Raw genomic sequence first — 26,472 nt, 5'->3', positions numbered from 1 at the left:
ATTCGTATACTTTTGGGTGCTTGATTGGTCAACTGTTTCCTTGCTAGAACAAGCCCATAATATGAAAAATTCCCTGTTCTGTCTCCAGGTATTCCCTAAGGCACCTGGTAGAGGGTTGGCCACCAATTCAGATGAAAAATCTCCATATGCCACCTCCATTTCTATAAATAAGTATTTGCACCTGCCATTTCCAAACGAAGTCTGCATGCCAAGTACTTTCCAAAGAACATAACCTTCAACTGGCCAATGCCTACTTAAATTTGAACTATCATTTTACAAAACTATATGCTAGAGAAGATTTTCTCTTATCCCTGGGCGTTACCAGTTCTCAACTCCGGCTGCTTAGTGACACTATTTGTACCAGTGCTTCTCAACCCTATGTACACACTGTTAGTTCCTGAGAGGTGCTTAAAATGCTCCTTCCTGGACTTACCCCCAACCAACCAAAAGATGAGTGTGGGCCTATAGCCTGAGTCTTTTCATGCACTTCCTAGGGGTTCTTTATGTGCACAGACAGTTGAGTGGCACTATGACATAGAAGAGTGCAGCCAGAGAGGAACATCTGGGTGGCTCAGTTAAGCTTCTGACTCTTGATTTTGACTCAGGTCACAATCTCATGATTTGTGACATCGAGCCCCACAGAGGGTTCCATGCTGACAGCATGCAGCAAGTTTGGGATTCTCTCTCCCTTCCTCCCTATCAAAACAAATAAACGTAAAAAGAAAGTGCCTCCAGAGATTACTGTAGGAAGATGCAAATTATGGCATAAAATATTATGAAATGCATAAAATAGCATTAGCTTAAATAACATTTGGTTCCTGCCTTAAGCCATGAAATTAAATGGGCCCATATTCATACCAAGATTTGTAAAATACTGCCAAATTTCCTCATCTTATCAGGTGTACTGTTTAATGATTTAGAATATAGGCTTTGGGATCAGAAAACCCAAGTTCAAATACTGACTCTTGCACTTGCTGAGAGGTCTTAATCAGATTCTCACTTTCTGTCTCAACATGGGACGAGACTACCATCCTCAAAGAGGATTAAATGGGGCAAAGAGTCTGATTTCGTTCTCTTGCATTCAAGTTTCATCTATGTTGTTGCATGAATTAATAGTTTATTTCTTTTTATCACTGAATAGCATTTCATTTTATGGATGTCCCACAGTTTATGTATCAGTTCCTCCATTGAAAGACATGTTAATGCTTCCAGTTTTTAGTGACTAGGAATAAAGCTGTTATCAACATTCACATACAGATACTAAGTAATAAACCTCAGGTAAATACCTAAGAGGGCAACCTCTGGGTAATATGGCATGTCTAGATTTCACTTAAAAACAAAAACAAAAACACTGGCAAATTGCATTCCCAAAGTAGCTGTACAATTTTGCATTTCTACCCAGCAGAGATCAAGTTTGTTGTTTTATATCCTTGTCAGCACTTGTTATTGTCAGCTTTCGTGTACGTTAGCCATTTTACCAACTGTACAGTGGTGGGGTCTCCTTGTGGTATCTATCTATTTTAGGGACTGTGCTGCTCATCTTTAAATTCAACCCAATTTTGCTACACAAAATTTTAATTAGAAAACTTCACTTTAAAACTAGGATCTCCAGGTATCGATTTGTAAAAATTTACACTGTAAATGTCAGATCATGTAAGGCTTTTTCCTTCAAATTAAAAAAAAAATAAAAAACCCAACTGTTTCTGCTTCCCAATATAAAAGTAGATAGCTATACCAGCAAACATTACTAGTAGCTCTACCAGCCAGAGATGATCACCAGTTTTTTTTATTATTATTATTTTAGAGAGTAAGAGAGAGTGTGATGGGGAGATGGGGCAAGGGCGAGGAAGAATCTTATGCAGGCTCCACACTCAGCACACAATCCCAACATGGGGCTTGATCCATCAACCCTGGGATCGTGACCTGAGCCGAAATCGAGTCGGACACTCAACCGACTGAGCCACCCAGGTGCCCTGATCACCGCCAGTTTCTTCTAATCGTGCATGCGTATGTACATGGACTCAGACTACAATACATCTGAAGACCCCAAGTTTAAAGCAGAAATGAATCGGATATGTTTGAGGAAAGGAAGAAAGCCAAGTCTGAAGGAAAGAGGACAGTAAGCAAGATGGCTCTAACAGGAGACTTAAAGGTCAGTTCATGTAGATCAGGGTTCTTCAACGTTGGGGTGTCTTGAAATTACCAGGAGGCCCGGTTAAAACACTGCGGCACACCACCTTCAGAGTTTTTGGTCCAGCAGATCTAGTGCAAGTCCTGAGAATCTGCATTTCTAACTCTTCCAGGTGCTGATATCGCTGATCCGGGGTCCCATCTTGAGAACCATCCTTGGACATGCTACACCATGATGAGGACTCTGATTTTTAATAAAAATTTTTTATGCTTATTTTTGAGAGAGAGTGAGAGCAGGGGAGGGGCAGAGAGAGAGGGAGACACAGAATCTGGAGCAAGCTCCAGGCTCTGCACTGTCAGCACAGAGCCCTATGTGGGGCTCGAACCCATGAGCTGTGAGATCATGACCTGATTCAAAGTCAGACACTTAACTGACCGAGACACCCAGGCTCCCCGAGGAGTCTGATTTTTGTTCCAAATAAATGAGAAGATACTCGAAGATTTTTAGGGCAGAATGATGTGATTTGTTTAGAATTTTAAATAGATCATAGTGGCTGAGGTGTGAAAGCTAGATCAGAGGGGACAACATGATAAATGGGAAAGTAGTAAGGAGACTATTAGCAGCAAGGAAGGATGGTGTCCTGAATTAGGGTAGAGGAGAAATTAAGATGTGGACGTATTCAGAATAAATTTAGGGAAAGCTGACAGAACTTGCAAATAGATGGAGCATTAAGGTGATGGAAGGAGAAACAAAGTATATGTCATGTCACGGACTTAAAAACTACCTCTATGGAAAACTTTATGGGGGTTGCTAATCATAAGTTCTATTTCAGAAATATTTAGTTCGAGATAACTGTTAAATGCAACTTAGAAATACTAAGTATGTGGATTGGATATACAAATCTGAAGCTCCGAGAAAGAAAAATTTTAACTTGGAAGTTATTGCCACATAAATGATATTTATAATCATGGAACCTACTCAGATCATTAGGGTAGTTCAATGGATCCTTAATGGATCCTTAAGGGTGATTTTGCACACCTCCCAGGGTGCAATGTCTGGACACATTTTTGACCATCTTGACTTAAGGCTGGGTGCAGTACTGGCATCTGACCAGAGGCCAGGGATGCTGCTAAATATAAAGTGTACAGAAAGGATTCTAACAACAAAGCACTTTCCTGCTCAAAATATCAATAGTGCTGAGGTTGAGAAACCCTTGTATGGAAAGAAAACCTGTCTTGTATGAAGAGGGCAAAGGAGCATGAGGCCTTTCTCAGATATACTAATAACTGGGAAGCATATCACTTCCATACCCAATTTAAAACCTGCTTAGGAGGGCACCTGCTGGGATGAGCACTGGGTGTTGTATGGAAACCAATTTGACAATAAATTTCATATATTGAAAAAAAATAACTCCAATAATACTTTTTTATTATTAAATAAATAAATAAATAAATAAATAATATCTAAAGAATTACCTTATAGCATTAGACTTAAAATGGCTGCTATTTGAGTGTGGAAAATAGTCATAAGGAAATAGGGTAAAATTAATAATAGTTTAAATGAAAAACCTGATTTATAAATCCATCGGATCATACGGAGTCTCCAAAGGTCTTCTATAAGATTATGCTACCTGTACATGTACCTTTGCTGAATGAGTTAAGCGCACAAATATGTAAGCACATGAATGAATGAATGGTACGGCCTAGCTCTTAGGTCTTAACAAATACACCTAACAAGGAAACAGAAGAGGAAACCTGGAATATGAATATAGATTCTCAATTTCTGGAGTGTGGGTACAGATTCACAAAATCCCTAGAAATGGGAAACTCTAATCAGGTAAAGGAGACACAAGAAGATACAGATTTGAAATGAATCAAAAGCCCAACTTTGGGGAAAAAAATTTTCAATATACCCAATGATCCTAGTATCCTTCAACATCCACCATCACATAAGCTGTCTGTCCATCATTACCAGAAATTTTCAGGTAAGATTTCTGAAGGCTTTAATCTCTGAAAAATACCTATGAGTTCAGTCTTCAGGTCTGGGTAAGAGAGATCCACATTAGAGAAGGTAACTTTATAGCCTACTCATTGTAGCACATGTACTTTATAAATGGGACTGCAGATAATCTTTCACACAGAGAGGTGTTAAGATCACAAATCCACCCTCATCTTAATGCACTGCCAGCAAGAGCTGAGTATAGTGGAAAGACCCTGGAATTGCGGATAAATATATTCTAGGTATGAAGTGAGTACAGGAAAAAAAAAAAATCTAGAGTTAAAAGATACGTGAAAAAGACCTACTCACAGGGAAAACACGAGAGATTGAGACAGAAATACCTTTAGATATTCTATAATTAGTCTAATCATAATGGACCTGAACAGATGGACTTTAAATATCAAGATGCTTCTTTCAACCCATAGACGGAAATGTTTAAATGACAATTACCTTTCACCCAAAAGAACAAGTTGCCCTGTGCCATAAACACCCAATGACCAATGCATGTGTAAGCAAAACGGGTCCCTGACTATGATCTTACATACAACCTTTATATACCCAAAGCCTATCACAGTATTTTCTATGCTATTGACAGTTGCCTTTAATAGATTAGAGCTATTAATCTGGGACAATGGAAAATTACAAGTAAGTTATTTTATTTAGGTTTTCAACAGTAAGTTCACACACTACATATTGGTCCACCTTAACTGTAAAGCACACAAAGCAACAATTGTGTGACCTCAAGCACACAGGACTGACCACAACTCACCCTTCCCAGTTCTTTATCTTCAAGGGCCAGGACCCCAGTGCTTTCCGTGAAGAGTTTTACTTTGACCACAGGCCGAGGATGGGTGGTGGTGAAATCACCTTGAGTTCCCCATCTGCAATTAAGGAACAAAGATTTTCTTTAAAATGCAGCATTAATTTTTTTTCCCCGACAGATGTATCTCCTTAGAAGGCCCATTAAGCAATGCAGAATCTTTTGTGCTCAATGAGATTTTTAGCTTTGCTTTTGTTTCTGACAGATGGCAGAGTCAAGGAGGAAAAATAACAGTAAGTTTTATAGCTTATCAGCTTATAATAATTCCAAAGCTGTTCCAAAAGTTAGCACATTAGAGTATATAACAGAGTGTGCAATAAGAATTTAGGTTAAGGTAAAGCATTATATACGGAGCTACTAAACTCTACTATTTTATTAATTCAAATACAAATTATAACCCAATTTTTACAGATGCCTGGAGGATATTGCTAAAAGTTTCTTTATATTAGAGGTAGTTTCACAGAAAACTATTTTTGGCATGCTAAAAACATTATCCCATAACTTCTTGGGAAGTCTTTACTAGATATTTTGTACTTTAAAAAGTGGAGGTAGGGGTGCCTGGGTGGCGCAGTCGGTTAAGCGTCTGACTTCAGCCAGGTCACGATCTCGCGGTCTGTGAGTTCGAGCCCTGCGTCGGGCTCTGGGCTGATGGCTCAGAGCCTGGAGCCTGTTTCCGATTCTGTGTCTCCCTCTCTCTCTGCCCCTCCCCCGTTCATGCTCTGTCTCTCTCTGTCCCAAAAAAATAAATAAACGTTAAAAAAAAAAAAGTGGAGGTAATTATCTCACATCTATTACTTTATGATTTTTAAAAGCTCCTGTCAAAAGGAAATAAATAAGCACTATAAAAATAGGAGTATTTTACAGTTAATTTCCCAATACACTCTCCTAGGAATGCAGTAAGTCTGTCGACATCTGGCTTTTCAAATCATCATAACAAAATAACATTTTTCTTGGCTTATCTTTTAATTAATAGCATCTCAGCTTTACCACACACCAGTTCATCCTAGTGTGCTTACAAACTCAACTGGCATACACCTGATATTAAAAAATCTTATCACTGTTTCTCATAACGCTAGGATCACAGGCACGAAATGCAGCACAGCATCAAGAAAATGCCATTGAGAAAAACACACTAAAGTGAGATTTAACACAATAAGGATTCCTGCTACAAAGAAATCACCATGTTAAAAATATTAATTTTCTCCTCTTATTTTAAAAAAATGAATTTACCATTTTCAAGGCATTATCTAAACTTTATTTTATAAACCATATTCAGAAAGTTTGGGAAATAAAAAAATGGAGGAAGTCTGATAAAAACTGAATAACTGATGTCTTCCTTCCCTACCACAACAGTGATAACACTGTAATATGTGTACAGTAAAGCAGAGGCCATTTCAGTGGCCGAAGAAACTAGTATGTAGCTATAATTTGTCCTCCTGAAATTAAAGTCGTATGTCAGAGGGAAAAGAGACATTCAGTTAGAATGGAAAAGCAGCTTAATTTTTATTTTAGACTTCTAGAAAGGGGTTAGCAAAGAATCTTTTTTGCCGTTTCATAGAATTAAGATGGTCTGAGATAAAGTAGAGCTAAATAAATAAAACTAAAAGTAAAAACAGATTCAGAACCAAAATAAGGGAGTAGAGAAGAATTCTCAATTTAGTGCGTAGGATCTTAAGACTTGAATAGTCAAGGCTATCCAGATGACAACTCTAGAGTAAATTCCCACGACATACTAGCCTTTACTTCGTGTCATGTGGTTCAATTTGGGAAACTAAACCCTTTGAGACATTTCCTTACAAGTGAAATCAAAGATCTGTAGTAACCATGTAGACACAGCCTAACAGTTTTACATAGAATCTGCTCATCTTTTAAACTAATTCTCTTCATAAAAATGCCTTTGTTATTTTCTTCCCTCTAATGTCAAAAGCCTTTGCAAGTGCTTACACTGTTTTCTATGATGGTATGTAACCCCCCATCTACTGCAATTCTCCAAAGCGAAAAGTACTGATGACCACATTAACCATCACTGGGAGACTGTGAATTTCATCTCTGACTCCCATCTCTCTGCCACTTTACATGAAGGAAAATGCACGCTCTCTTGGGCAGCACACATACCAAAACTGGAATGATACAGAGAAGAACAGCATGGCCCCTTTGCAAGGATGATACACCACAGGAAATGCACTGCCATTTCCACTGCTAGAGTAAGACAAACCACAATGCATATGTAAAGAACTGTGCTCACTCATGATCCCATGAACCTCCACAAAATTGCCTTGTACCTCAGATCCTTCATAAACAGAGATCTTCAACAACTCTTCATTGATGGGGTTCAGGACAGGCCACTCCAATATACGCCATGTTGGCATATTACCTTGAATTAAAGTTACTGAAGAAACAGGAGGTGCAACAAGGAAACTAAGACTCTTCCTTTGTCCCCCTGAAAGCAGGAAATAAATCTCCTACATGAAAGGTACCCTCCCCTACCCCCCAAACCGGAAGGCAGAAGACATCCTTATTACCAGAGACAGGAAATTTAGGGCCAAGGAAATTACATGAACAAACCTCATTACTTCTTTACTAACTTACTATCCCCAAAGCCCAAACTTCTTTTGACTTCAGTTCTTCACAAATTTATTGTTTGTCTAAGAGATCTAAAAGCTGCCTGCTTTGGTCACTTTGAGTTTCCTATTTCATATATGTACAAATTAAATTTGTTTTTCTATTTTTTTAATGTTACTTTATTTGACAGTGGGGGAGGGGCAAAGGAAGAGAGAGAGAGAAAGAGAGAGAGGAGGAGAGAGGGAGGGAAGGAAAGAGAGAGAGAGACAGACAGACAATAAATATCCCAAGCAGACTCCATGCCCAGCACAGAGTCTGACTTGGGGCTTGATCCCATGACCGTAAGATCAAAACCTGAGCCAAAACCACGAGTCAGACACTTAATTGGCCGAGTCACCCAGGCACCCCAGTTTTTGTTTTTCTTATGTCAATTATTAGACCAAAGAACCTACCAGAAAGGAAAAGTATCCCACCCCTATATCTTCAGTCTTTATTCAGTACACCTCTCTCATCTAATAAAAACAGTTTATTGTGTAAATTAGACATTAAGTATCTAAAGAGGAGATGCAGTTTAAAGAATAAAAAATCAGCATTCCCACTACCCCAGGTTACAATGGAGAATATACTGGTACATCAGGAAAGTCCTCTTTGTGCCCTGCCCTGATCACATCTTCCTCTCATCCCAACCCCACACCATAAGATTAGCTAGGATTCTGGGTTCTGTATTAGTAATTGTCTCGGCTTTCTTTTTAAAGGGAGGATCTTTAGCATTTTACCTCTAGAGGTGATCATTGCTCCAGGTGTCCTGTAATTGGTCTTTAATGGGTAAAGAAAATAATCTTCTTTTCCTAGTTCATTATATACCCACAAATAAATCGGAATATAGGTCTTTCATACACATATATCAGATATGGGATATACATCATGGTATATTACCTATGTCCTAGATTTTATATATATCCTCCTATGGATTTTTTTGAAGTTTATTTATTTTGGGAATGAGCAAGGGAGGGGCAGAGAGAGAGAGGAGGACAGAGGATCTGAAGCAGGTTCTATGCTGACAGCAGAGAGCGCAATGTGGGGCTCAAATTCACGAACTGTGAAATCATGACCTGAGCCAAAGTCAGAGGCTTAACTGACTGAGCCATCCGGGTAAAGAAATATATATATATATGTATGAAAGACCTATATTCCGATTTATTTGTGGGTATATAATGAACTAGGAAAAGAAGATTATTTTCTTTACCCATTAAATATCCGGGTAAAGATATATATATATATCATCTATATATATACACACACACTATATATCTATCATAAATCTAGACCACAGATCTTACCTATCTGTAATCCAGAAATGAATGTTCTATTAAACTTTTTCCTGTACCTCCTGAGATGGTAATTACAGTGGTTTATATGGATTTTTTTTTTTTTTTTTTGCTTTTCAGAGATAAACCTAATTTCCTATCTTAAAAAAAAACAACAACACAGATTTAGGATGCTGTAGTTTATGCTGTATAATTTTCATCAATGAAACCAGCCTGTAGATTTACATTCTTGTATTTTCCTGTTTTTCTTACACTAGTGTTACTGAAGCAGTTGAACACTGCCACATTTTTATTATCTGGAAGAGTTTGCAATAAATGAGAATTATCTGTTCTTGGAATTTATCCATTAAGATGTTTGGGTGCAGTGTTTCTTTTTGGTAATGAAGCATTTGATGCTGATTCTGTTTCTTCACAGGTTATAGTTATAAAACTATTCCAGTTTTCTATTTAAGCCACTTTGATATATTACTAGAAAAAGTTATTTCATCCACATGAAAGTATTTGCATGAGGGCACCTAAGTGGCTCAGTTACTTAAGCAGCCAACTTGATTTCGGCTCAGATCATGATCTCACAGTTGTGGGATCAAGCCCCAAGTCAGGGTCTGTGCTGGGCAGGGAATCTACTTGGGATTCTCTCTCTCTCTCTCTCTCTCTCTCTCTCACTGACCCTCCACCATGCATGCTCTAACCCCCCTTCTCAAAATAAATTTAAAATTCCTCTTATCTTTTGCATCTATGGCATCTGTAGTTAAGTATCTTTCCTCATTCCTCATCTTCTTTTTTTCCCCACTTTTAACTTTGACATAAGTTTGTCTTATTATTCTCTTCAAATTACTATTGCTGGACTTTGATGATCTCCTCCACTGCACGCTTGTTTTCTATTTCATTAAATTCCTCTTTTTTATTTTATCTTAACTTATCGGTGTTAAAAATGTAGAACTGTAGAATTAACTTGAATGCATGGCTCATTAATTTCAAGCCTTTATTTTGTTCTAAGCATTCAAGCTTAGCATTGTAAGCATTTCAGGCTATACATTTCCCTTAACCACCTTAAGTACAGCATCCCCCAAACTGACGTTATTTTTGTTATTATTTGGCTCTTTTCAGGTGTGTTCTAGAATTTGTAAATGCAGTTTTCCTTTTCCTAGATAAGCCCTATGCTTATTGCATTAGGTTAGCAAGGGATAATATAACTTACAGGATACTAATCTTCTGAAATAATTGAAACTAGCTTTTATATATTCCAAAATATGTAGGTAGGGGTGTGTGTGTTTAACTCTTCCATGAGTACTTGGAAATGCAAAGTATTTTCCACTGTGGGTACAATGTTGTATATGTGGACATTAGATCATGCTTGTTAACTGTGAAAATCTATTTTATCATTACTGATTTTTTGGTGTTCTTTATATAGCAAGGTAGAAGTATTATCCTCTCCCATCAACCTAGGGATTTTGACAATTTCCCTTTATCTTTTTGTCAACTTTTTGGTATCCTATTCGGTGATGTAAAAGATTTAATAGTAACCCTGGCCTTTTAATATGAAGTGTTTATCTTTTATAATTTGAAGGCCATGAATACTTTTCTACCATTATACTTGTGTAAAATTAGTGAACACTATGCCAGGAATGGTAATAAGTACAACACATGCTTAGAGAAGTCACATGAGGAACCTAATCAACACATGGCAAGTATAGATAGTAATTTATTAGAAAACAAAGAGCTAAGTTTTATAGGAAGCCACTAGTAATCCAGAACTTGGAACAATGCAGGATCTCCATTCTCAAAACCTATGCCAATGAGGGCAGGAAACAGGAATATCACAAGCCCTGGTAAAGCAATCTGCAAGAATGTTATCTACCTAACAAGGTCTGGGACCACCTGAGTCAAGGGCATGGAACATTATTGGTCAGCTCCTGTGAAATGAGAGAGCATTAAATAACATGCTTTCAGGGGGCGCCTGGGTGCGCAGTCGGTTAAGCGTCCGACTTCAGCCAGGTCACGATCTCGCGGTCCGGGAGTTCAAGCCCCGCGTCGGGCTCTGGGCTGATGACTCAGAGCCTGGAGCCTGTTTCCGATTCTGTGTCTCCCTCTCTCTCTGCCCCTCCCCCGTTCATGCTCTGTCTCTCTCTGTCCCAAAAATAAATAAACGTTGAAAAAAAAAAATTAAAAAAATAAATAAATAAATAAATAACATGCTTTCAGGCAGAGATAAGCAAAGGCACAAGGGGACTGGCGGATCCTAACTTCAACAGCCAGAGGACTAAGCTTTTATGATATTCAACAAAAATGTGCAAATATAAAGGGGTGCCTAAGTATACAGTAGCACTTAATAGCCCTCATAAATCCCAAATTCCAGAATACAAACAAACTAGCACCCCTTTGATAATTTTTTTAATGTTTATTTTTGAGAGAGAGACATAGCACGAGCGGGGTATGGGTAGAGGGAGCCAACCCAAAGCAGGCTCCAGGCTCCCAGCTGCCAGCAGAGAGGCTGACACGGGATTCAAACTCACCAACAGCGAGATCGTGACCTGAGCCAAAGTCAAATGCTCAACCGACTGAACCACCCAGGTGACCTGAGAATTTCTAAGAACTAACGTTAAAAGATATATACAGTTAGAAAATGCTTATGAATTCTACAATAAATGAATTAAAAACCAAAGTCCTCCTTCCTATACCCAACCCCCCAAAAGGGCAGGGGAAGGAAGGAAGATAATAGGTGAATATTTTCAACATTCACCAAGATGTTTCCTTGTTTTTTACTTAACTGGCATGTTTAAATACTTCCAGGAATTAATACCAGTTATTATCTTCCTACTATTTTCTCTGTATTCTGTGATAAAATAATACGTTTCCCTTGCTGTCAATTTGCTTTGACTCAAAATACACTGCCTTTTTCCACTTCTATGCATGTATTATTTATGAGGATTCAGACTTCCAGTGTAAATCTTCAAAAGAATAAAATATCTACAAAGCACCTGTACGGGGACAGCAGGACTTCCTGGCTAAGCAAACACAGGGCAGCTAACATACCAACTGAAGGAACTGATATTAATTATGTATTTGCTACTAAATTAAGTATCCTGGAAATTCACATGATGAGCCAAAATATATGTACATGTCTATTCATCTAGTAAAACTATTTCTAGGAATCTTCCCTAACAAAATAATCATGAGTACTGAAAAGACTAGCAGCAGAAACATATTCACTACAGCACCATGTATAACAGCAAAAGTAAGCATCTCAAATATCTAATATTTAAGGAAAATTATGTAAGTTAGTGGCACACAATGGAATATTTTGCGGCTACTTAAAATGATGGCTATGAAGGTGATATGGGGTGATATGAAGGTGATATGGTAATGTGGAAACGAAAACAATCTGGACCTCTTATTCTCTCAAAAACCATACCGAGTACTTCATATGTGCCAGACAATACTCTAGTGTCAACCAAAGTCTCCACTCTCTTGGAACTGATACTCTAATAGATCATAGATAACAAATAATTTGATTGTATACTGTAATATATACATAACATAGAACACCTCGCCCTGTGTTCTTAACAGCTGGATACTTCTCACGCGTCTTACAGCATCGAGAGAACTAGGTTTAAAATGGGACCTAAAAGGATTCTCAAAAAGTATTAGCGTATTTGTTTCAAAGTACGTTGAAAGTCATCAACACTGCAACAGTTATCAAAAATCATTCAAATCCCTTAATTCAAAATTCTTCTTGTGAACATATAATGCATACATGACGATAAAACTAAAAAGAAGACTCAATCCATGTTCCTTATCTATGACCAGCACTGATGAATAGGGTGTATGTAATTTGAAAAATTATTTCATCTATCCATGCCTCCATCCTTTTATCCATCCAGCTGTGGAGCTGGCATTGGGAAACGGTAGGCATTTAAAAAAAAAAAAATTAAGAAAACAGATCCTGTCCCTAGATGAGCTCAGACTGGTAGGGGAAAAAGACCTATAAACTCATAAATATAAATAATAAACCCAATCACACAGAATTGAACAAGCTTTCTAAACAGCACTTTTAAAAATTTCTTCTCAGATCAGGCACTTTCTCTTTATAGTCATCTAAATTTCTTTTATGACTTTCTTTTTTATTATCATTGTCCATTTATCTATTACATTAGGCTTTCTATCTAGGAGGCTTTCTTTTGATTTTAAAAAACTAACATAAAGAAAGGCATTTACTGTTTCTGATATATATGGCAAATTTGCCACAGCTGGTGATTTTCTATTTAACTCTTTCCAGGGTTTTTTTTTAAATGTATCCTTTTAAAATATTAGACAGTCAAGTTCTAGCAATGTGATTTATAGTACTGGATTTTGACATCCTAAAGAGTCTTTACTTAACCAAGGATGATATAAATATTAACCTTTATTTCTTCCACGTTTCCACTATTTAAACCTTCAAGTTGTCTAAAATTTAACAGTGATATTAAATGGTATTTTCCCTTAATTTCTCATCTATCCAATCTCACTTAGTTTAGAAATCAAATATACTTGTGGTATTATTATATCAACTGGGGTTTGATTTTGAACTTTGTCTTCAAGATAGACCTCCTGAGCTGGGCTATACTGTTTGAACTGTTGTGGCTTTATGAGATATTAGAATACCAGTTAGTACAAGAAGGAACTAGATATTTCCAACTTACTACATTTCTATTCAATAAAAAGAGTTCTCTCCATTTATTAAGATCTATTCTAATTTTTTTTGTAAAGTCTTAAATTTTTTCCTTCTTCCATGCAGGTAAGTCCTACACATTCTGTGTTAAAATTATTGCATAGTTTTTTAATTTTTCTTTTATGTTTATTTACTTTGTGAGAGGGAATGGGGGAGGAGCAAACAGAGAGGGAGTGAGAGAGAATCCCAGGCAGGCTCTGCAACTGCTGGCACAGAGCCTGATGTGGGGCTCGAGCCAACGAACCGTGAGCTCATGACATGAGCTGAAACCAAGCATCGGATACCTAACTGACTGAGCCACCCAGGGACCCCACTTTCATAGTATTTTATATTTTGGAATTCTAAGGAAACTGTGTCCTTTATGTTATCTGACAATTGCTGGTATACAAGAACGTTATGAACTCTTTTTATAAGTAACAGTTTTGCCTCACTTCCAATCCAGTGAAACCTTAAATGTTTTCATGACCAAATTACCATTAATCCTATTACAAAAACTGAGTTACTAAAATAATCGATTAACAATGACCTATAATTACAAAAACATCACTAATTTTCTAGCAGAAAACATGAAATCAGTATCTAACTAAAGGGGAAGAAGTTAAAGTCTTTTTTTTTTTTAAGTTTATTTATTTTTTATTTATTTTGAGAGACAGCACATGTGCATGCACAAGGTACAGGTAGAGAGAAGAGATAGAGAATCCTGAGCAGGCTCTGCTCGGTCACTGCAGAGCCTAATGCAGGGTTTGAAGCCATGATCTGTGAGATCATGACCTAGGCCGAAATCAACAGTCAGATTCTTAACTGACTGAACCACCCAGGCGCCCTGAAGTGAAAGTCTTTTAAAAATTATGCATAATCCTGGGGTGCCTGGGTGGCTCAGTTGGTTAAGCATCCAACTTCAGCTCAGGTTATGATCTCACACTCCATGAGTTCGAGCCCTGCGTCAGGCTCTGTGCTGACAGCTCAGAGCCTGGAGCCTGCTTCGGATTCTGTGTCTGCCTCTCTCTCTGCCCCTCCCCCGCTCATGCTGTCTCAGAAATAAAAACATTAAATTTTTTTTTAATTATGCATAATCCTTAAAATAACTGCAGCATGAAAAATATTAACAATCCAACTATAGATTTTAATTTTCATAACTTAGGCATTGTAAGATTAAAATGTCATGTTTATCCAAGATTACTTGTCTCAATCAAATTTAGGTTCATAACTTAAATATCCAAACATCAGATATTTGGTAGATATTGATTTAAACATTCACTTATGAAACAGAAAATCTTCCCAAGTTTTCTGCAATCAATTTCATATGGGTTTGAGGTCACTTTCTGTTGTCATGTAGGACATTTGCCCCCACAACTCCTACAGGATTGGATTCACCTAATAATAAACAGGATCACTTGGAGTTATTTTTAATATTCTTATTTGGTGACAACATAGATGAACACTCTTCACAAGTCTAAGAGCCACCAAGAGGGAATAGTGATGCTTGGGAATGGGATACAGGGAGTTGGTCAGAAAGCCCTAAACGTGTGTATCCTCAGGGCTGTCAGACGAAACCATCCGCAGCTGTTTGCCGTCCTGGGGTCAGGAGGCCAGGGAAACTTGCCTGGTTGACTCAGGGCACAGAGCTGTGTCCCTACTCATGCAGGGACATGCGGGTGAGCTTTAGTTTGCTTTACTTACATAAAAAAAGCTATATCTGCACCTCTGTGGGTATCTTTCTGTCAGTCAGTGTCCTGCTCACAATGACCACAGCAATACAGTCAAACTCTTCTGAAACAGATGTATATGTAAAACAGGTACATTAATAGGGCTTGTACAATATACAAAGTAAAGGCAGGACCTCACTATGATGAATATACCTGTTTTTAAGTGAAGAATTTAAAACTGAGGAGTTTAAAAAGAATCACTAAGAGCCTACTATATAAAGATTAAATAGAACACTGAAGGCATTTTAATAGTATTAAGCACTGAACAAATTCTTTTTTTTTTTAATTTTTTTAATGTTTATTTTTGAGACAGAGAGAGACAGAGCATGAGCAGGGGAGGGGCAGAGAGAGAGGGAGACACAGAATCTGAAACAGGCTCCAGGCTCTGAGCTATCAGCACAGAGCCTGACACGGGGCTGGAGTTCACGAACTGTGAGATCATGACCTGAGCCAAAGTCGGACGCTTAACCGACTGAGCCACCCAGGCGCCCCCTGAACAAATTCTTTTAAATACAGCATTTCTGATTATTAAGAGCAATTAAGACAGTTTCATGGAAAGCTCTAAGCAGAAGACACTTTTGGAAGGGCAGCTTTTGATATTTAAAAAGTTCAGCATTTCTACGTCATTTCCCAGGGCCCAAATGTATCAGTGTTATTACTGATGGACATAAGCCCAAGAAAAAGGGAAGAAGTGAAGGTAACTACATTTTCACAGAAATGTGGATGGCTGGTGTCATCCTTTTCCATTATCAAAGTATATGTAAGAGATGAAGGGACTTATCTGAAAACCCCAAGAGTGATTCCAAATGAGTTGCTGAAAATTCATGTCTGGACTTTAGCAAAAAGGCTGCAAATAAAGACACAGATTTGAGAATTCTTAACACAGAGGTGGATAGTAGAAACTCTAAGAATGAACAAAACCTATGAAGGGGTGTTCATTAAAAACTCCATGATGGTAGGAGTTGGTATCTTACAAATCCAGGCCTACATATGTTTCTATATCCGTGTATGTGTGTGCCTAAACACGTTTATTATCTTTCAATAAGTGGGATATTCAAATTGCTCTATAACTTGTGCTTTTATGTAACACTACATATTGAACATCTTCACCTATGAGTACATGGATTTTACACAATATTTTAAGACTCTAACACATTCCTCTTGTATAGTTGTACCATATTCACTCTTCTGACAGACTGTAGCATTCTTTCCAATTTCAACTATTCTAGAAATGTTGCAAAGACATCCTCATATATATTTAATTATTTTTACAGAAATACTGAAAAGAAGACCAAGGACAGACTTCTAAGACAGCCCAAGATTTTAAACTAATCTTAAATACAAAAGATTATACTAATTTAAAAAGTCGATTCATAAGAGATGTACCTATGTAAATAAAATTGAGCACAAAAGCCACATTATCCCAAAAGCCAAAATTTCAAAATAATTCAATGTAAAACAAAATCCAAGTTTGCTAGGATTTCAAAATTTCATTGTAAACATCCTTTCCCTTCAATTTTAATAATCTGTAGTAGAGATTAAATTTCTTACTTTAAAAATATATCGGGTATATTATTAAAAACATTTCCTATGCATTTAATTAAGTTGGGTGATCAATAGTGTTTATAAAAACTGTTTTACTTATTATCATTACTGTGGTTGACATACTTTAAATTTCAATTTCATATCAAATTTGAACCACACACAGGTTAGCAATACCTCCAAGGCAATATAGCTACGCCAACTAATGAAATCATGGCATGACCTTCTGGGTCAAGAAGATAACATTTACCATTACACTGGCATTTAAGACAAAATATTCTATCCTTTCAATAAAACCAAAGGAATTGTTCTGTACAGCTATACAAAGATAACCACCTCGATGAAATTAGCAACACAAATATAACATTGTTCTAAATAGTTTCATATAAAGATGTGTGAGGGGAGGGAAAAGATTAAAAAATATAAAATGGGGCACCTGGGTGGCTCTGTCAGTTAAGCATCTGACTTCAGCCCACCCAGGTCATGATCTCATCGCTGTGAGTTTGAGCCCCACATCATGCTCTGTGCTGACAGCTCAGAGCCTGGAGCCTGCTTCACATTCTGTGTATCTCTCTCTCTCTGCCCCTCCCTGGCTCGCGCTCTGTCTCTCTCTCTCCTTCAAAAATAAATAAACATTAAAAAAAAGGGAGGGGAGGGGAGGGGAGGGAAGAAAAAAACTTCAGAACCAGTACCAGGGCCCTTGCCCACAGCAGAGTACGGTCATGGAGAGACAGGGCTCCACAGTGCAGACCCCAGAGAACATTTCTGGGCTCAAAGACAAATTCCCACACACAAAGGGAGTCCGAGCAATCAACTTGCCTCTAATCTTATACTATGTCCCTCCTCAAACTGTGGAGGTGCAAATGAAGGCAATTCACATTAACACCCATAATGCCACAGCACGTAGGACCCAAATGTCATACGGACAGTGCACATCAAATGCTGTTGTTATTAGCAGCCATAGTAGACTATTCTAGTTTAACCGCACAAGCAAAATGATACCTACTTGAAGACCATGGATGGCCTGGAACATTAAAGTTTTAATCAACTTTATAAAACAGCAACACTAAAACCCAGGCACTAGAAGAAACTACAAAGAGAGAGACCTCCAGTGACAGCAAAACAGGACAAAAAAGAGAGAGAGGGGAAGAGAGAGAGGGTGGTAAGAAGGGCAGAGGGAGAAAAGAAGGGACGATTAACACAGGACCAACCTGGGATAAAGAGTTATAAACTGAGTTACTTTCAATCTTGATGTATTTTGCACATGATCTTTAATCTTTCTTTAAAAAAATATTTAGTCTAAAATGCTAACATGATGCAAATTTTAAGAGAAGGGCTAGAAAATACCCTTTAAAGTGACTAAGCTTTATCACTCAAAGCTTCTGGGATGATCTTTCAAAAACACTACATTAAAACTTTTCATTATGATGAAAAGACAATACAAAGTTCTCTTTTCAACACGGCAAAGAAGAAATCCTGCGATGAAGGCAGAAAAATATTTGGGGATAGCTTGGGTGGGTAATGATCACTGTTATAATGAGAAAAATCCCAGGGACTTCACCCTTCATTCTCTCTTAATGTGTCTGGAAATTTCCATTTCCCCTCAGAGAGACAGCTCCCATTTTGCTGCTCTAAAGATTGCTAAAGCCTCAAGAATAACAGAGTAAAATTATCCTCTAAAGTCCGTATTTCATTTATGAAGTATTCATGCCATTAAACCTCCATATCCAGAGTAATCATATTATACTTATACCATTTTCTTCTGGGAAAGTCTAGCAAGCATGTTAGCACAAAACCAGGTTTCAGAAAAAATAGAAGATATAATCCCTCACAAGCATTTTCCTTTCTCTTCCTCATAGCAGGGTAGTTCAAAGACATTAGCTTGAAGCATCTAATTTTAAATAGAACCATTTGTTATATCTTGCATTACAATTTTACTTGGTCAAGGCAGTACAAAAAAGTGTAACTTTTTATCAGAAACCAAGATTTTCAAGAACCTATGTATAGGAATACAAGCAAAATAACTGATCAGGTACATTAATTTAACTTTAATGCATAATGTGTTATACAACAAACCTCTAGAAAGATTTCAAAATAATAAAATGCAATGGTGTAGAAATGAGCACAACTCTACTGCACAAGCCAATAATTAATCACTACACATACTTATTAACGTATGTTCGCACTTGGGTTATACCCTTAACTTTGAAGTAACGTGAGAACATCAGCCTGGTTTGCTCCTGTGTTTTTTGTTTGTTTTTGACACAAAAATGTGAATGTGTTACATGAACTAGAAAAAAAGAAAACCTTTCAACTGTGAATCAGTGCATTATCCCTCAAAGATAAAATGCTATGGAAATGTAAAATACAAACTATTGTAATCATCATTAATCAATAGAGCAAATTGTTACTAGTAAACTGGAGTATCTGTTACTAGTCCTTGTTTTACCAGATCCATTCCAGTAATTCATCTCTAATTTGACAGAGCCTCAAAGGGGGCGGTGGGATGCTCTTGGAGGCCAGACATACGGGTGTGAAAATGCTCTGCTCTCTATTTTCTTAATTTGAACACCTTGGAATTGCCCAAGTCCTACAATGTCAGTGCTTCTATTCTTAAGGTTTCCATTTAAAAGCAAATGCTCCTGCAATGTTTCCAGCTTCTCCAAAGATAAAAGACTTCTTGGTCCTTAGAGCAGTAACATGGGGGCTTTAAAGAGAGAATACCAGACTGAAGTATCTACCCAGGTTTACTTCATTTCTCCTAGGAATGGTCCTCCTGGGGAGCTCCGTGCAGATAAAACTTTGTTTCTCTTTCCTAAATGACAGTTTCTTTGGGTGAAATAAAGACTTTTCAACTGCACAGGAGGAATCTGGGAGGAAAGAAGTTTCTGAATTATACAAATATCTGGAGATTTCCAGAGGGTAGAATTACTGAGGGGGTTGAGAAGATTGTAAAAGATTGTAAAAAGCATGAGGTGCTCAAAAAAGGCACTGTGCGGGGAGGAGACACAACCAGACAGTCCAGCCAGCAAAACAAGGGGACAGCTGAAACCAGCCCCTGGAGCATCAGGGGAGCACACAGTACAGAGGTGACCATGTTACGAGCAGCCTCAGGAGAAATCTGCTCAAGTAATCCCCACAAACTAAGTAATCACTGGGGCATTTGCTGCTCCTGGTTCCTAGGAGACCTATCCCCATATTATTCAGAAAACGAAATCCCCACTTGCAGATTTCTGATGGCCAGTGACTAATTTTGAGATAACCTTGGGACATAAATACAACACAGACATGCTTTTAAAGCTTAAAGACATTTACAGTGATATTTTGAGGAAAAAAATCTTGGTACTCATGAGGTAACAGAAGCCCTGTTAGGGTTAAGGAAACTTGAAATAACAGCATTTACTGTAATTCTTGTCCTCACTTCCTCACTCGTGTAATCTCTGAAATGATATGTAATAAGTACTCTGTATGTGCCCGTCATGCGGATGAATGTGAAAAATACAAAGATGAAGGAAAACAGATTCCAGCCCCTAAGGACTTGTACTTGGAGGAAACTGAGAAGCAGGAAATGTAATAAATATGAAAGCGCTGCGGAAAGCTGAAGAGTGACCTTCATTTTAATACTGGCGACTACCTGCATTACTTTTCTACCTTCATGATTTGTCTTAGCAACTACAGCTACATCTCTCACTGCAGCCACCATTACGGCCCAGGAAATAACCGGCATACATCACATGCTCAGGAGAGGAGACTGTGTACAGAGAGCATGGACTTTGGAATCTAAGAGGACTGGATTTGAATACTGGTTGCTCTGCCTGATATCAGAGTTAATTTAGGTATGCTATGGAATATTTTTTAAGGATCCATTCTCTTATCTAGAAAATAGGAATAGTAATAAGTCCCACCTGACGTAAGTATTCAGAAGAGTGAAATTAATAAGAAAATATCAGAATGCTTGGAAAATTAGAAGGCATAAAAAAATAAATGCTTCTTGTCTTTTCACTTGTGCACCCCATTTTCCTGATGTCAGGGCAGGGGTCCAGTGAGCAATTCCTGATTGCTTTCCCATTCCATCTTCTCTAAAGGGGAAGAAGCCCTCTGAGTGATCCTACAGTCTCTTTTCTGTGGAAAGCAGCAGCAAATATCAAGTACGGTAGAAGACATGTCCTGAAACACACCAGGTTTTAGTTGTATTACTGGGAATACAGCTTGTGTTGATAGCGGACTTTTAGGAATTCCCTCACTCTTAAACTAGCTCCAGCAAACATGGCAAGTACATGTTTTGGCTTTAATGTAGTCTTTAATCAGCTCATGTAAGGCACTGCTATTTTCACATTGTCATGGTACTCCAATCTTAAGGTAGGAAGAAGCATTTTGGAAAATGACGTGTCAAATATATTTGGAATTCCTAAAATATTTAATAACATCTTCACAGGTCTTTTTTGGAAGAAATTCTGAAACCCAAGAATTAAAAATTCCACTCCTTAATAGTATTTTGTAGTGGTACAAAGCTGGTGCTGATCTTGGTCAGTCTAAGAACTTCGTAGCTCAGGTGGGGCTTTAGTCGGTCTGTGGGTGGAAAGTCTAGAGGTGAATTTAAGCTCTTTTAAGACTTAAATTCATCAGGACACCTGGATGACTCAGTCCACTAAGCGTCTGAGTCTTGATTTCGGCTCAGGTCATGACCTCAAAGGTTCATAGGTTTCAGCCCTGCATCGGATTCCACACTGGCAATGTGAAGCCTGCTTGGGATTCCCTCCCACTACCGTCTGCCCCTTCCCACACATGTCCAAAATAAATAAATTAAGAAAAAAAAAAAGATTCAAGACTACCTGGCAGGTCTCTTCTCCCCCTTTTGGTTTGGTACTCACAGAGGGAGACGCTTGAGTTTTCTTATTTTTGTTTTTTTGTTTTTTCCTTTCCTAACTATGTCCTTGAGCTACCATGGTTACCAACAGTCTTATTTTTAGAAGGTGGAGATAATAAAAAAAAAATGCAAAGAATGGCTACATAGATGAGCTAAAATGATCAGAGTCGAGAAACAGGCCTAATCAAATAGGAGGGATGTGGTGTTACACACAGAGCACTACACAGCATGGAAAGAACAGATAATAACACAGACTGAGCATAATCCCAAAACATCAGCTAAGAATGGATAAATCAGAAAATGATAATCCAGGATAAAGAACACAGGTGAAGATGGTAAAGGTTACCAGAGAAGCAAGCTTTGATCTAGCCACAGCACTGGAGTAACTGATCATGAACCATTAACTAGCCTTCTGCTATGATGACAGGAAAAAACAAAACACAAAAACAACAACAAAAAACTGTTGTTTTACACATGAGCTATTTTTACAAATGGTTCTTTCCCACCAAAGTCCAGAGTATGAAACTAATTCCCTTTTCTCTAGAAAGATTCAGCAGTTCTGAGAAGCACTAAGAAGGTCAATGTTTAGAAATGAAAACAAAACCTCTTAAGTATACTCAGGTTTCTACCATAGAAGATGGGAGAAGACAAGGTAAAATTAACATTCTTAACCATAGCTCCCAACGCTGAGCATACCTGGTTATTCCTCAGCCTCATCTGAACCATTCTAACCCGCATTTGTGCCCATCCAGAAGGCTCTTGCCATAGGGCAGGACACTTGCCTGTTCCTTCAGGAGTAGTGCTGCTTCCTCATTGCTCCATTCCATTGTCTGGTAACTACTATGTGTCTTTCTGTTGAAAGACCAAGGGTTGCTTGCTCAGAAAGACTCCTTAACCATCGCCACCTGCTCCACTGTGCAGTCCTCCAAATAAGTTCCATTGTGTCATATTTGCATAGGGTTATATTCCTTTCCTTCAAAGCACTTACTCAGTTTGTAATTATATGATCCTAGGTGCTGAGCTGTTAATGCCTAGCTCCCCTGCTTTAGACAACAAATGCCATTTGCTACAGCCACGTCTGATTTTAGTCATCATTTCAACCCCAGTACCTGTGCAGCACTTAGCACAGAGCAGAGCTCAAAATTATTTGTTGATTTAATAAAGGACACTATATACTTTATTCTGGACAATCCTCAAAGGACTATGAGGAGAGCCACAGTATTTGGATGACCAAGTTTTCTTTCTTTTTTTTTATGTTGCGCGCGCGCACGAGAGAGAGAGAGAGAGAGAGAAAGTGGGAGAGAGACAGAGAGAGACAGAGAGACAGAGAGAGAGAGAGAGAGGGAGGGAGGGAGGGAGGGAGAGAGAGAATCCCAAGTATGCTCTGCACTGTCAGCTTGGAGCCCGATGTGTGGTTCGAACTCACAAACCTTAAGATCATGACTTGAACCAAAGTTGGCCATTTAACCAAATGAGCCACCCAGGTGCCCCTGGATTCAGGAATGGGGTTTCCTGAATCACTGCCACACTGGACAACTAAACAACACGCATGTACAACAGCTCTAGATCAGACTGTCAATGATACAAAAATATGAAAAATTTTCATATTTACGCAGGAACAGTTTTTCTGGACAATGCAACCGACTCAAGATGGCGGAGTGGGATAATCACCTGAATCTGAAAGCCACTTCGGTATTTTAAAATACGACGTGTGTAAAATAATATGGTCATTTTAGCCTATTTATAGTGGTGAAGATTCTAAAACAAGTGAGTATCTACATATTAGAACTGTCAGAGGTAATAAACACATGGACACACGTTAAGTGTGTTTACCTGAGACTACTACTGTTCATCTCTTACCCAATCTCTGAATCAGCAAATGGTGAAAAGGAGGAACTTTCTTTAGGCAAAAGTTGTTAATGAGTAACAGGTGTGTCTTAAGCTTTGCAGTGACTGAATTAAATCATTTTGTTGTATTTTTTCACTTGTCTGTTGGGATATACTTTCATTTATCCTACCATCATTGCACCTGTGTCCTGCTTAAGTAGAGAATTACAACAGAATACTTTGCAAGAAGTAACTGTTACATGACTACTTGAGTAGTAACCATAATTTTCTCTAGGAGGTAAATCTCCAATAGATCTTTTTATTCACCAAAGTCTTCCCTGACATAAAAAACTGAAAAACTGAGGCAAAGACTATTTGTACACATTGTTAAACTAAATACTTCAGTTGAGAAAGGTAGTTTACTTCCAATTTCCATTCTAATACCTCACAAACATTAAGTTCACCAAATATGTCTGATATGTTTGAACTTAAGAAGAATCACAGCATTTAACTGTGAACTTGTATTCCAATTTAATTAGGGAAGATACATTTGTCACGTTTTTCAATGGAAGCATACAGAACTTGTGGCAAAGCCAGACTTCACATCTTAACATTTGTTTTTAGAAGAGAATAATATAGTTTAGAAGACAAATTATCTGGGCCCTTGACCTCCAAAATCATGTGCTTACAAAATAGAGTTTAGATATTTAATTATTTTGCGATTACAACTTTCTTAATTACCTATAATGCATACATTTTTAGCTGTCACTTGTTAATCCTTACTTCCATATGCCAAAGAAGTAAGCAATGTGGGTGGAAAGTTTCTAAGTGAAAACAAGCACCGTTGTGTATTTGGCTAAATAAAATTTTTCTACCTTTGTTACAAAGATGTGTTTTTGAAAAATACCTTCATACGTAAAAAATTAGAGTATCATGATAACTTTAAGAAATGTTAAAATTCCAGCTCAAATTGAAGGGGTGTTTCCCCTAGATAATGCATGTGATTTATAGAGATTTTAATATATAGTGTTTTTGTCACCGTACCAATGTTCCAGATATGTGAGATGAGATGTTGATGTTACATTATTTGCAATTTGTGAAGGGATATGTGGGACACAGAGAGTGATCTGTACGATGTCACTTAGCAGGCTGTGTTTAACTGTGCAGTGGGTGGACATTAGGGTAACAATTGCTCTCAGCTGCTATTAAGTCCAGACTCACTTTTAACTTTTTTCTGCATGAACACTAGAAGACAAGTCAGTGTGTACCTAGTTTTATATGCATATCTAATTTTTGTTAATCAGTATTTCCCCTATATATGAATGTCATCAACGCTTAATAGATTCAAGAGAATACTATTGCCAGTTATTAAAGGTCAAATACTCCATCAAATAGAGGTCAGTCGCAGAGCCAGATGCTGAGGGTGCAATGCTGAATACGACCTGGGCTCTGCCTTCGGGAGGCGGACAGCTTTTGAGCAGCAGCAAATAGAGGCAACTATATTTGGGGGACAGAGCATACACACTGTTCAGGAAGCCTGTTGAGGAAAGTGAGGGCAGGGGGTTCAGGACGTCTACACAGAGGAGAGCCCCCCAAACCTACCTGAGGGTAGGCAGCTAGGTACAAATGAAAGGCAGGCAGTCCACATACAAGGAGAGATAGTGGTTCTCCCCAGAAATGGTTCCTCCTCCTGCTCAGGACATTTAAATACGTGTATGGGCAGAGGCTATGAAAGCTAAATTACCTATAATGCAGTTCCACTGATGAAAACCGCTCCCACAAAATGCAACCAAATGCCTGGAAACACTGTGACCAGCAAAAAGAGGTAGGGTGGAGAAGTAAGTGGAAGTCAGGTAAACGTAGAGTCTTTCATGCCAGACTTCTTCACGAAGGCAAAGGGAAGTCACTAAAAAATGTCAAGGGGAATGACATAATCTCACCTGTGTTTTAGCAACTGGACTGCAGTGGGGGCAACAAGGAAGGCCGGGAGACCAAATACAGGCTCCTGAAATCAAGTTAGCAAAGGCTGAACCCATGTGCTGACAATGAAGACGTGGAAAGGGAAACAGTTTCGTTGGGCATGGAGGAGGCATACCAGACAGGACTTTAGATGTGGGGACTGGAAAGAGGAAGAAGCGTGGAACACCCAAGCTTCTGGCTTAGGCGCCTCTGTAGATGGAGTGACCACACACTGAGACGGTAAACAGAAAGAAGGAGTGTTAAAAGTAAAAATAAGTGTTTCTGTTTTGAATGTGAATTTCAGGGTCTGTAAGATACCCAAATGAAGATCTCCAGACAGAAGGATACGCCATCCAGAACCAATCGGGTGAACTAAAAAGTGGATTCTGTGCTTTGCAGAATTGCTTTCAGCAACAGCCTTCTGAATCCGAAAGCAATTTTTCTTTGTATTCTATCACAAGGGTGGGCCCGCCGTGAAAGTTTCTTTCAGAAGAAACAACACCACACACAATATGAATTACTCACATATTAACGTAATGCAGAATAAATTGTTATCTGTCTCCTATCTAATAAAAGAGAGTGATTATATTCCACTGGGAAGCTCTTGCTCATCCACACCATATGGATAAATATTTCTACATCAGATGAATTATCCTCCTTGTAATATATCTTAATTTACATAAGTGGTGCTATAAAACTGAAAAATTTTGATCAATTTATAAGAATAGGACATTTGAGTAGTACATCTTTGGATTGGTTTTAAGAAAAAATGATTGTAAAATGGATGTACACTTTGCGTCCAGGCCATCACAGCTACATGATGGCAAGAAAGCAAACAACAGAAAATAGCTAAGTAAAGGAATTAGCCTCTTTGTGAACAGAAAGAGCAGCCCCATGGAGTCAAAGCAACAAAGCCAAGCTCAGCTTGGTGTAAACAAGCTTTGTCTTTTTAAAGATCCCACCAACTGAGGGAAAACAGCCAAAGGTCACTGGCGAGGTTGGGGACCTTCTCTGAAAAACTAAG

General features: G+C 38.2%; 1 protein-coding gene and 1 non-coding gene across 16 annotated transcripts in view; one reads left to right on the top strand and one right to left on the bottom strand.

The window, feature by feature from the left end:
- CADPS2 (calcium dependent secretion activator 2) overlaps positions 1–26,472 on the bottom strand; it is a 553,951-nt gene that overhangs the window by 265,733 nt on the left and 261,746 nt on the right. For all 15 annotated transcript variants that reach the window (XM_086691294.1, XM_086691303.1, XM_086691260.1 and 12 more), the window contains exon 7: positions 4,899–5,010. In XM_086691294.1, the coding sequence (XP_086547420.1) occupies positions 4,899–5,010 (112 nt within the window). The remainder of the gene's footprint in view (positions 1–4,898; positions 5,011–26,472) is intronic.
- On the top strand, positions 7,042–7,143 carry LOC112867081 (U6 spliceosomal RNA). The gene has a single exon (XR_003224150.1). It is a non-coding gene; the product is annotated as a U6 spliceosomal RNA (small nuclear RNA).

The sequence above is a fragment of the Puma concolor genome, chromosome A2 (genome assembly GCF_028749965.1).
Source record: "Puma concolor isolate L17-30 chromosome A2, mPumCon1.1.hap2, whole genome shotgun sequence".
Lineage (NCBI taxonomy): Eukaryota > Metazoa > Chordata > Mammalia > Carnivora > Felidae > Puma > Puma concolor.
This window is presented reverse-complemented; position numbering and strand designations above follow the sequence as displayed.